The sequence below is a fragment of the Topomyia yanbarensis genome, chromosome 3 (genome assembly GCF_030247195.1).
Source record: "Topomyia yanbarensis strain Yona2022 chromosome 3, ASM3024719v1, whole genome shotgun sequence".
NCBI classification, from domain to species: Eukaryota; Metazoa; Arthropoda; class Insecta; order Diptera; family Culicidae; genus Topomyia; species Topomyia yanbarensis.
Window position 1 is genome coordinate 138,080,990 of NC_080672.1, and position 12,732 is coordinate 138,093,721.

Consider the following 12,732-nt stretch of genomic DNA (forward strand, 5'->3'; position numbering starts at 1 on the left):
GCCGATCCTTTCGCGATGATACGCAAAGACGAACATGCCACCGCGAACAACTACGCCCAAGATTTCGCAAACACAAAAACGCCCCAATGATTTAGTGAACTCCATAGCACTTATGATCTGATTACGCGGTCTTAAGCGTGCACAAATTAACTCTTACTTTCACGCGATCGTAAAGTTCATAAGCCCGCATATTTGAACCGTACACTAAATATCAATCTAAATCATGGTAGTCTGCAATTGGCCTTAAGCAGTGTTTTGGTGGGTGACATCACGCTCTTTGAGACAAATATGCGCAAAATTTTGTCCTTCTGAGGATCGATGTTTACTTGGCAGACAATCGCCACTTCGTCCCATTTTAGCCATAGGCATCGCAGTTCTATCAACCCGCTAAAAATAAATCCTTTAAAAAGTTTTCTTTGCGTGCCTAAAAATTAAATTGACACCGATATGCAGCAATTTCGACTGGAAAAGGGATTACCAAATTGAAACTCAGCATAACATCCAAAATAGCTGTAACTAATAATCTGAATATTACTACTTTTACTGTATTATATCAGCTTTGACTATAATCATTAATAGTCGAAAGATCCGCTCTAGACTTAGGAGCGTAGACGTAGATCAGGACCAAGATAGAATCAAAGCCTTAGTGTAACCTCTTGAAAAACTAAACTTCTATTTTTCGCTCAAATTTGCATCACACAAGCGGTATCTTAAATATAAACAATATTTTTTTCTTGTTTCAGTGTATTTGGTGTCCCACGCTTAACCGATGCTCCACTGGAGTCGATCGCAAGAGACAAGACTGGATCCAGAAAGGTAAATAATCTCCACCAATAGAACATTATTGTACAAACACTAGCCAGCTAAAATGTACCCTCTTCTCTGAAGGTTGCGATAAAACTCAAATCATGGACATTACCGTGTGTCCTGCACTGGGCCAGAAGGGCAACAACTACGGGGAACCGGTGGAAATAAGCACCGAGGGTAGCGAAGCAAACGGAACCTACCGACATGAAACCGAGATTCAGTTGTCAAAGAACGTAAACAACAAAAGCGGAACGAGCGGGGACGACGGTGTGAACAAGGTTCCAGCCTTCCATGTAGCCATGGAACAGCACTCGTCCAGTAGCAGTTTACTCGTGTCGATGATGGTCATCTGCGGCATTCTACTGAGCTGTGGGTGCTGGGTACTGTACGCATACCGAAATCCACATACCAAGAGCGGTCAGCTGCTCATCAGAGTGAGTATTGAGATGGTAGTCTAGGGCACTGTCGACAAATCTAACAATATATTTTTTTTCTATCCTATACTGCTTCGAATCAAAGATGCAAAAGGTATCGAAGTGTTGTGATCGTGGTTTGGTCATAGTTTACATATAGCTCATCCTCATAGCTAGATAAGAGTCATAATCCGATTTTATTAGTCCCTTGGTGTATTTTAAGGCTGAGAATATTGGGACACTAACAAAACTGGGACATTTTTTAAGGAAAACCGAAATTGTAAAATTATTGTTAACCCTCAAAAAGGCAAGGGGTCTGAGGCCCGGCTAGTTATATTTCTCTAGTTTCAATGAACTTGTAATTTGAAATACAAATGATCGAGCGTTTTCAGGCCTTAGATTCTCTCACTGATAAAATGACAAAAAGAGGCTTACGATTTCATTGGGTCTTAGGAGCGATGCTTCTTGAAGTCACAATTTTAGCTTGCCTTTTTGAGGGTTAACTTCGTTATCATTTTCTATTAAGTATTTTGTATGAACTTCCATTAGAGGATTATTCTTTTGTTTAGGCCTAATCTAACGGAATAGATTCTAAGGTGCATAGGAGTTCATTCCCTAACATCTAAAAGTGCCCAAATCGGTTGAAAATACGGTAGGAGCATTTCAATTTTGTGGCCGGATACCCTGCCGGCATGTTATGGGATAATAAAAGTCAGAGCTGATTTTCCTCCAAAAGCTATGCATGGTAATGTTCTAAGACGTCACTCAGTATCAATTTCTATATTGGGAAAGAGCATTGACATTTCATGGATTGAAATCTGAAAAGGCATCCATGTACTCTGTTGGACACGGCATAGATTGGCATAATGTCCGTTAGACAAAATGGACGATAAACATAATTCACAAAAATATAAAAGTTATCGCAAGGCTTCTCTATTGCAGAGATTTCAACCTTACGCTTATTTTTTCGGATCAGGATCTACATAACGAGACACTGAAAATGAAAAATACTGTGGGAAATATTTATCCCATACGAGTGCAGAATTATTTTTTTTTTTTGCTATTTTTCCGTGAATGAGCTGAATGTTTTCTTAATTTAAGTGAACAGTTCTGGTTCAAGCCTATTTCAAGCCCATTTGACGTATTACCAATACAGTTTCACGAAATATTGAAAAATAGAGTATACTAAAATAGAGTATACTAATGAACAAATATTAGGTTTTGGAAACTATGGAAGCTTACAGTGTTATGGACAGCATCAGCATCAGACTACGGATTTAATGTTTGTGACGAATTTTTTTTTGTTTTGGTAACTTGTCACTGTACAAGAAAAAACTGTCTCGCAGCAAACAGTTTCCGTAATTCTATCTTTGATGGATCATAAATATAAACATTGAAATGAATAATATGGTAGATCATCAATATAGAAGAAGGCATATTCGAGTATTCGTTGAATGAATAATTGAATACATCATTCTTTCTTTCATGAGCTGTTCTTCAAGGCATAATTTTCTTCTTGGACATTACATCATGTATGTAAGAACTAATCCAAATTAATATGTGTGATTCATACTTTAATCCAAATGAAAGTGTTGTTAGACAAGAGTGTTGAACAGATGTTAGTCATGCGCTTTTTATCTGTTGTACGTCTGATTCTTTTATTTTAGTAACGATTTCTTCAAGTATATGCAGCGTAATAAAATGTTGATCTAGTTTGATGAGCTTCCAGAACAATTCTACAACATCAAAAGAAGTTCAAACATCCGCGAGCTTACCACCCAACGCCATCACTGCCAAAAAATAAGTTCCGTTAAGTGATATGTGATAATTTATACCGAGCCTAACGTCGTTATACCTAACGTCCATTATGCCTAACGTACGTATGCCGAACGTCCGTATGCCTAACGTGTCACGTTATTAGCTACATTTGGGCGACCACCTGGAGCTCAATGACGATTACACCTGCATTTCAAAACGTACTCTCAGTGCGGAACACGACTTTAGGAAGGTTAATCACTAGTTAACCAATTGATTCAGCATTTCACATCCTTCCATTAATTTCCGGTTAATGTAATCTAGTTAGGATACACATACCCATCAAGCAACGAAAGCTAAACAAGCCTTTATTACAAAAGAACAAGCCGAACAAGAACTGTTCCAGCTATTCAGCTACTTTGTTTGTTGAGTAATCATTCATGCTCATTCCATCGAAATTAAAGCTTTAAATCCGAACGCTCAAATAGTCATATGTATCTCCATTTCTAGTACCGTCCGAACAAATGGTCTTGGCGGCGAGGTGAAGCACGCTACACGGCCGCCACGATTCACATGTGAGACCAACATCTACAGCACCATCCCCAGCATCCCGAGTACCATCGACCGATGCTGCACCTGGTCGGCAATGAGGAGGAACGGCTGCTCAATTATCTGTACCAGCTGGAAGACGGAGGAGGCGGTTATTCCACCTCATGTGGCCTAATGGAGGTGACCGACTATACCTTTACAACGGAACTGGGTGACTGAACGATGAAGGAAGAAAGCTAGAGCTTAAACGGTGTGTTTATTTGAATGAATGAGAGCGAGAAAGACCGCGTGTGCAATAAGTAAGCGTGAGCTTCTTTGTTATGTTTCTTTTAAATTCTACTCAGAGAAGAATACTTAATCCCCTTCAACATATGATGTCCGACAAATTGTTGAAACAAGGGGCACGTCCAGGGGTGAGCCCAAATTAATTTTCCTTAACATCACAGAATTGCAATTAGTTTTTTTTCGTTTTAATATCTTTCGCCTCTAACAGTTATAGTGATATTTACACCTATAATTTAGCAAAAAATCTGTCCAGTTATATCGGTAAGATAGAATTGTAATTGTTTCCCTTCTTACATTTAATTTTATTACTCGATGTTTATTATTGAAAATTATGATTTGAAAGTTTTACTGTTCTTACAAAAAATATCGACCTTGTTTCTACCTTATTCAACTATCAAGCACTTTCGCCTAGCACGCATAGTTCTAAAAGCTTATAGAGTATATACAAAAAAACAGAAACGATGTATTTCACTTTGTGTTGTTGAACGAAAGGAAAAAAAGTCGAGCATAATAAAAGATGTGATACCAATTCATTTTTTTAAAGACATTTAAAAGTGTAATCTTAATTTCGGCACAAAATCGGCTTAATTCTCTAATATTTATTTTCAGAACTGTACTACATGAATATTCCGCGAAAACTGCTATCACGGAACTGTATTTATTTACCCTGTATTTTTGATATATGCCCGTTCAAGCGCGATTTGGCCTATGTTAAGCCGTACCGAACTGAGCGCCAATAATTTTTTTCAATTAAAAATTATTTTTCAACTATTGATCATTTTCATCTAGAAGTTCCTTATTTGCTTTTATTTACTACTGGCATTGTCAAAAATAAATCGATGTACATGTTTACAATGTAATATTGAATACAATGGAATATTGCAGTATTGAATGCGATATCTCAAAACGGCACTTGACCCTTTACAGCTTAACACAGGCCATTTTGTCAATAGAGAAACACATAGATGATAAATAGAATCCTAAACTGTTTTCTAGATGATTAGACACTTGTGCAAACAAAGATAAAGTTGATAGATAGTATAATCATAAATAATGGCAAGTCAACACAAGCGCAGAGATGATTTAGATGTTTGAGGTCATTGGGTTGGTGGAGACTGTGTGATACTTCAACTTCAGACTAATTTATTTTAAACCATATGTTGGCTTGTGTTAAATTTTTGTTTTTTTAGTTTGTATTTTAAAATATACTTTGAATACGTTGCGTTTGTTGACCAAGCAAAATTCAAATTAATATTAGCAGCAATTGTTTGGCATAAGTAATTATAGGGTAGTTGATCATTTGGCATAAAATGCTTAAAATTCAATACATTGGAGGTCTTTTGGCATAACGGTTGTTTGGTATAAAATATCAAATGATTCGGTCATATTCAAATGTTTAAGTAAACCGAGCAATCGTGTGAATCGCATGTTAAATGCTGTAGAATCCCCCAAGCGACTGATCAAAATGTGTAGGGTAACTTGGCCACTTCAGACCTAGCAACCTGGACATTTTCTTTAGAATGGTTTTTTGCTATCTCGCACCAGATTGTATCTATGGAAAAATGTCAGAATTGAATCACACTCCAACACCGTACAAGCGAAAAGAGTTGATAGTCTCACCCAAAGCAAGATATGTGTGTTTGCTTGTTTTCGACCAAGTTAGTGCAATCTACTTATCCCTCTTCGTAAAGGAGATATAACTAGAGACCCCATTGTTTTGATTTTCGAACGAACTTGCGGTGGCACCTAAAGCGCTATCTTGTGGCGAATGGGCGTGCAAATGCGTCCATAAAAAAAACAGATGACAATCCCTGCTCATTTCACCCATCCACAGTTAGGTATTGATAAATGCGCACGGTATGTTGATTCTAGTACACCCATATGCCACCGTATCTGAAGAATCGCACTGATTCAGTGTAACTGGTGATTCGTTACAATGGGGTCTCTAGATCATCATTTCTTTATGTCCTCTTGTAGTTGAATTAGTGAGCACTGCTATATTCTGGTTGTAGTTGTCATTCTGAGGAAACACGTTTTTCGTAGCGGAAAAAGTGTGGTCACAGAATTAGCACACTTGAAGTTTTTTTTGTCTATTTGCCGAATAAACTAAAAATACAAAACAAACCTTGTGTAGGTATTAACAAAAGGCAAGCTTTAAAATGCTATATTTCTGAACAAAATCTGAATAAAATGTTTTATGGATGGGTAAAAACGCATCATGTTCTTCCATCAATTTTGTCGACTGAAATCAAAAACCTCGTTGATCGACATTATGGCCTGTCAGTGAATAGAAAAACCGTACGAATATGACGTCTGAAGATCGTTTGATCGTCATTATTGCACAACATAGACCGCTTATTTCCAAAAACAATTCGACAGCTAGAGTAAACTTTGCTGTGTTGTACGGAAAAAACGTCTGCAACTTTTGGAACAAAATATTTTTAGGAGCGATGAGTCGAAATTCATTCGATTTGGGTCACACGGAAAATGTTAGGTTTAATTTCCATTATTACACGGGTGCGTTTCGACTTCGTCTCATCAGAAACCTACACTAACTTTTCGTCGGAATAGATTAGCGCCGGCTTGACGCAAATCCCTAAAAACTAAAACACGTTTTGTGTTTCAATCGAACGACTGATCAAACGTGATGTCCCGTCCGAGCAGAAGTTCTGTTTATGCCGATAAGACACAGTGAAGCCGAAACATAGCATAGCATAGTTTAATTTCCAGCAGAGAGGTATAAGTACCATAAAATCAGTAAAACACGGTGGCGGTTGTATTATGCCTGATTTTTCATGGCATGGTAGGGAGCCAATCGAGAATATTGATGGCAGAATGGATCATTACAAGCAAATATTGTAGGATCATATGGAACATTTTGCCGGTCTATGTGGTGAACATTTATGCATTATAATGGCCCTACAAATACATCTCGGTTCGTTAAACAGGGTTAAACGGTTCGTTATCAGATGGTTAATATTCATTAATGGCCTGCAACCATGCCTATCTAATTAGGTTTTACACAATCCGACATAACCCTACAAAAGGAGCCGGATGAACTTGGTTTGACAATTCTCGGTGTTTTGTTTACATGAGAGTTACGTGAGCACCCGTTGCAGTTGCACTCACGGAACTGACAAAGTAAACAAACCACCGAGAATTGTCAAACATGAACTTCATTCATCGTGAGTTTATTCGTGTCGTCGTCTTGTAGAACTCAATAGAAAATCTGTGGAACGACGTGGAAAACACGTCAAAGCGAAAAAATCCAAGAATCAGTATGATCTCTGGATCTCAGAGATTCTAAATGATCATGGTATGACGTTCGAGAGCTATTAATTCTAATGTAGTGATATCGTAAGCTGGTTGAAAGCGTCCCCCATTGTCTAGAGATTGCTTTCAAACAAACATTTTTCCTGACTAAATCTTAAGTAGCTATGAACCAATATTCTTGATCTAGATAAAAATTAACAGTTTTTAAATATGTGCTAAATCCGTGTCCGCCCCATTTAACTTCCTTGTTAATTTTATTCATATAACTGAAAATTGCGTCTTATACCATACTATATGACAGTACACTACACTTCCCCGTTATCGCAAATAAGTCCCATAAAGATAGGAAATACCACAGAAAACGGAACAAATGTGTGATCATGGGCAGTACGTGTCTTGAAAGAATTAGTTAATGATCTATTTGATTTTATTACGTTATCCCGATCAGAAACACATAACAGAAATATTTCAAAACTATATTTCGCATTGTTACATGTTGTTGGGAATATGAGTGTGCTAATTCTGGGTCCACTGTACATGCCATTCAAGTGATGCGATCGTATTTAACTGGAAGAACGCAATTTGCATCGTGCAGAGGTATGACTTCAACAAATGTACCGATTACCTCGGGCATCCCGCAAGGCTCAATCATTGGGCCCAGAGTTAAAAATAATCGAAGCTCTTTTTTGACGGCTGAAAATGAACCTGACGCGACTCGCGGTGAATGGAAAAAATATTCAAATATCCATCCTCATTCATTCAGTTGAATATCGTACAATATATTCATTTCATTAATTATCTAGCAAAATGTTTTCAAATGCCGGTAAGACATATGAAACAATAATCATCATCGCTTACATTGTGCTAGGGCCTACTTTGATGCGTTTGATTCGTTGCTGCACGGTCGCTTCGTGTAATAATCGGAGACGAATGAAAATCTGTATGGATGAATGGGCGGTTTGTTCGTTTGACGTTTTCAGCTGCGTCACTGAATATTGAAAATGAATGCGGCTGAATACAAGAGGGTGACACGACGTCATATTATGGTAGTCAACATAAGAATACTCTCTGTAACAAAATGACCGAAATTTGTACTAAATAGGGACGAGGAGCACTTTAGTTGGCATCAAATCAGCGAAAGTGGTCATTGTTTTCTTTTGTTAACTGCTACTGCTGCTTGCTGATGACATTTCAAGCGATTTTGACGTTGTCAAACTGAACCCCATCGATCGGTGGAAAAACGATGTTGCCTATTGTCAAACTCTGTATGTAGAGATAGGGAAGTCAGATACCTGGCTCAATATGATCAATTTTCATTCAATGAATTTGAATATTTTTAACTCTGCTTGGGCCGATTCTTCTCGCGGTGTACATTGATGAGCTTGGTGTTTTAAAGAACTGCGTTATCCAGATGTTTGCCGACGATGTCCAACTGATTTGCATACAACCGGGAATGATGCTAACGGAACTCTTTGCACTACTGATGGAAGATGTTGTAGTGCGATGGACCAAGGAAAACTCATTACACCTCAATATTTCGAAGACTAAAATTATTTCATTTGGTGCAAATCGCCGACACACTATCACTATCTGAAATGGTTTTCGAGCAAAGTCGCATCAAGGTCGCTGATCATGCTGACGACCTTGGACTCATTCAGATGAATCTTGGATGCGACAAAACTATTGCGGTGCAGTGTGGAAAGGTATATGCTTGTCTGCGTACTCTAAAATGAACAACCTTTGATTTGCCTGAACACATCAAATTTAATCTCTTCAAAACCCTTGTTCTACTGCATTTTAAAAACTAGCGCAAAACTAAATTAAATTAAATAGGACTGCAGCTTACAGTTTAGGGAATCTTGGTCCGTCCCGCGAATCAAAATTTGCAAATTCGGACGAAGTGGCGACTATCTGCCAAGTAAACACCAGTCCTCCAGAAGAGGATTAAATTTTGCGCCTGTTTGTCTTGAAGTGTATTACGCCAAGTCCTCTATTTTGTTTAGGCCAATGTATCATGCTCCAACAACGCGTGCTAAGTCGTCAATGACGCAATTAAAACTTCACATTGATTTCGCTTCTGTCTCCTTCCAGATCTGTTCTAGTGTGTATAATTGATTGTTTTGTTCAAAAATCAAAAATAATTTAAAGTTTTAATATGTTACAACTAAGTCACAGACTTGTAAATACTTGTTTCGCCAGTTTAACAAATATCCTAGATCACTATACTGACATATCCCAGTAAATTGCGACAGTCACTTGGATATCAATTATGTAGTCCACTGTCAAAACTTAGGCACTAAACGGAATAACAACAAAACACCCTCTGATGGTAACATCATAGCCGCCTTCGGATTTGTCGTGAATTTTTTAGTCAACTTTTACGCTAGGAGTGGACGTCTGTTATCTGTGCCTAAGTTAATGTTGCTTCTCAGTTTTGCACGAACTGGAGGTAACTTGGCCTTAATCCCACTGCTCTGTCAAGGATGTTATGTGATATTCGTTATGGAATATTGTTTGCATGTCTCGAATAAAAGCAAAATAGTCCAAAATACACTTCTCCAAGCATATTGCAAATTGTTGTTGATTTTATGATCCCCGCTCTAGTGCTACGTCTCAAATTCATTATTAGTTTTATCTCGGTAATTTATGTTACATCATGCTCTTTTCCAACTGTCAACGCGACATCATTTATGAACGGTTTCTTGGTGATATATTTAGAGCAGACAATCCAATGAAAAATGGGATAGCACCTTTATGTTTGTTATACATACTAAGAATATCAACTCATGTGATGTGATGGCCGGAAGATTAGAGAAGCAATCCCCCTCTCCCTTCCCTCCGAGGCATCTATGCAAGAAACATTCGGATATAATGTGACTTTGTGGTGATTATCATGTTTTAAACTAAACAGCAAATAGAAGTATACCAATTTGAATTTTAAAACAAAACTAAAAAATCTGTATTCTCGGGTTATAACTGTTTCAGTTCCAGTACCACACTGGAACTCCTATATAAAATAAAACGCTGCAGAACATGCATTAAGGGGGCGTCTGGTGTAGTGGGCAAAATAATCGACTTTTTTATCCGCTTAATTTTTAGTATTGAACCTCTAGAATAGTCTCTCGCAATCTCTGTGGCTACGCTGAACTTTTTTGTTTTAAACAGACATAAATTCCTCGCGCGTATTTGCTATAACACACATATAGATTTCAATCTATCGGTAACAATTTTCGAAAAACTGACAGCGATAAAAATACAGTGTAAACAATACACTCTAAACTACTTCTACCCAAATTTTCAAGAGAAAATATCGAATGGGTCATTCTCTACTGTGTTTTTTTCCGTGATGCAATTTGATGTGATGAAACCTTTAATAGCGTTTTTCTCGAACGAATTGACATAATTTTTTCTGAGAATGTATAATATGATGAACTACAGAAAACTGAAAAAAAAATTCTCATTATTTTGAAGACAAGTAAAATATGAGATTTTTCGGTTTTCATTCCCGAAACTCGATTTTTTTTCGATATTTTGTGGTTCATCTACCAACTACAAGTCTAAGCTTTACAAAATTTATTGAATTTCCCATATCAGACAATTTTATCGAGAGTTATCGTGTTCGCCGCGGCGCTCCTCGACTTGGAAATGGTTGGACGTCTACTCTTGGAACGCTCGTATATGTTCCGCGTGACTGAAAATATTTTTTTTGTGCACAATAAATGTATAAATAAATCTGAAGATTACCAAAAAGATCCATTGTTACCTTGCTTTCAAAATCGTGCACCAAAATAACCTTCGGTTTCAGCACTTAACACTCAGACGCCCCCCTTAAGTTCATTTTGATGAACTACTCTCCCTCCATCCCTCCAAGAAATAAGCGCTCGACCCCATGACTCCGAATCAATCTAACATTGACTGCAATTTTGTTGACTATTTTTAAGAAAACGCACTTGAAATAAAATTAAAACATCATCACTTGAACAGGAGCAACACAACCATCGCTTGTTGTCAAAGAACAACATGTTCACAGCTTAACCGCTAACATCTATGTAGCTACTGATAATCGCACACAAAATAGGGCCGGGTACCAAACTGCCGCCTCATTATAGTTGTAACACTACTCTCCCAACAAGTCCAGAATGAAGTACCTCAATGAAAATCGAATCTACGAACTAAATCTGAATGATACTCAAATAACATAATAATGAAAAATAGTGGGTCAAAGTCATTGCGATTGTCCATATTGTTCAAATTTTGCAAGGTCAAACCGAAACTAATGTTAAACCAGCATCATAATATGGTTTTGATGCAGGGTTCAAATCTCCGATCAACATGGGGAACGTGCCATTTGAACCAATCTACTGATTCCTGAAGCGATGAACGCACTTGGGACAAAACAAAGAATGACCTTATCAATTGGACAAATACGAAAGGTCTGTGTCTCTGAGTACGAGATCGTGGATCGGCTCAAATCGAATTAGTTTTGGTGATGTACTACCGACGAACCGATGTGCCACATACATGTTGTCTTAATAGTTTAAACTAAAGATTAGCGGCATCTGTTTGATTATTTGCGTAGTAGTAGTACCAGGTATGCCAGAATGGACAAATTTTCTTTTATCCATCATATAAAGATCGTTTACGCAGCTTTTCATTCTCTTTTGTATGCACTATTTTACAATAGTTTTAGTTAAAAGAAAAAAAATATCATGATACATGCATTTTCAGTGAATTCTAAATACTATTTTGATACAGCTGAGGGGAATGCACACCTTCTATAATATCAATATTCTCATCGAGAAGCATACTCTGAATCCAACATGGCGGATCGTTTCATTTCAACATTATCGTTATTTTGTATGGGACAATTTTGGGATCTTCTGTCACTTTGGTTCGTCTGTGGTTATACTCGACTATACTTCATACTGGACGGCTCAACCATCAACAAGCTTCTGATGCTTTAAAACAGATTGTAACGATGCAGTTTAGGTGATATAGAAACGCACTGATGGCACTTTTGTTAGCTCTTTTAACGATATATATTAAACAAAGTAACAGCGAAATAAACACTAATCATGTGATTTACTCATTTTAAACGAGTATGCTTTCATGTAAGCTCCCTCATATCCGATCCTACAGAGGATAGTTAAAACGAATCGAGCATATTAACAATTCATCAATCTCTCATATAGTGCCTTACGATGAGATAGACTTTTTTCCGTTCGCATGAGGAAATGCACCTTTGCTGGCAAAATTTCTCTCGTAGAAAGAACAGATTTGGTTTAGCAGCACCTACACTCATCCATACACCCAAACACGCCCATCACGCACTATTGCAGAGTAAAGAAGGCAATAAACTATTAAATTATTAACATGTTGTACAAAGACCCATACACACACATAGTTTGCATAACTTGTCGCTATTACTAGCATCGCACACACTCCCAATGGTTTGTCTCGTTTTTTTTACTTTTCACAAACATAGAGGGAAATAAAACCTGGAAAAAATAAGTGTAAAAATGCGTCGCCTATTTATCTGTATCAATAATATCACATCACTATTATCTCGGGCCCTATTCTCACAGTCACGTCATCTAGTAACTAGAAGAAATTTTTCTTCTAGTTACTAAGTTGTGACTGTGACTGTGAG

The 12,732-nt window shown here is 37.5% G+C and overlaps 1 protein-coding gene across 2 annotated transcripts in view; it reads left to right on the top strand.

Annotated features, from left to right (window-relative positions):
* Positions 1–12,178, top strand: part of LOC131693462 (plexin domain-containing protein 2) — a 98,167-nt gene extending 85,989 nt beyond the window's left edge. For both annotated transcript variants that reach the window (XM_058981296.1, XM_058981295.1), the window contains 3 exons: positions 744–816; positions 889–1,241; positions 3,486–12,178. In XM_058981296.1, coding sequence (XP_058837279.1) covers positions 744–816; positions 889–1,241; positions 3,486–3,554 — 495 coding nt within the window. In that variant the 3' untranslated portion in view covers positions 3,555–12,178. The remainder of the gene's footprint in view (positions 1–743; positions 817–888; positions 1,242–3,485) is intronic.
* The last annotated feature ends 554 nt before the right edge of the window (positions 12,179–12,732 follow it).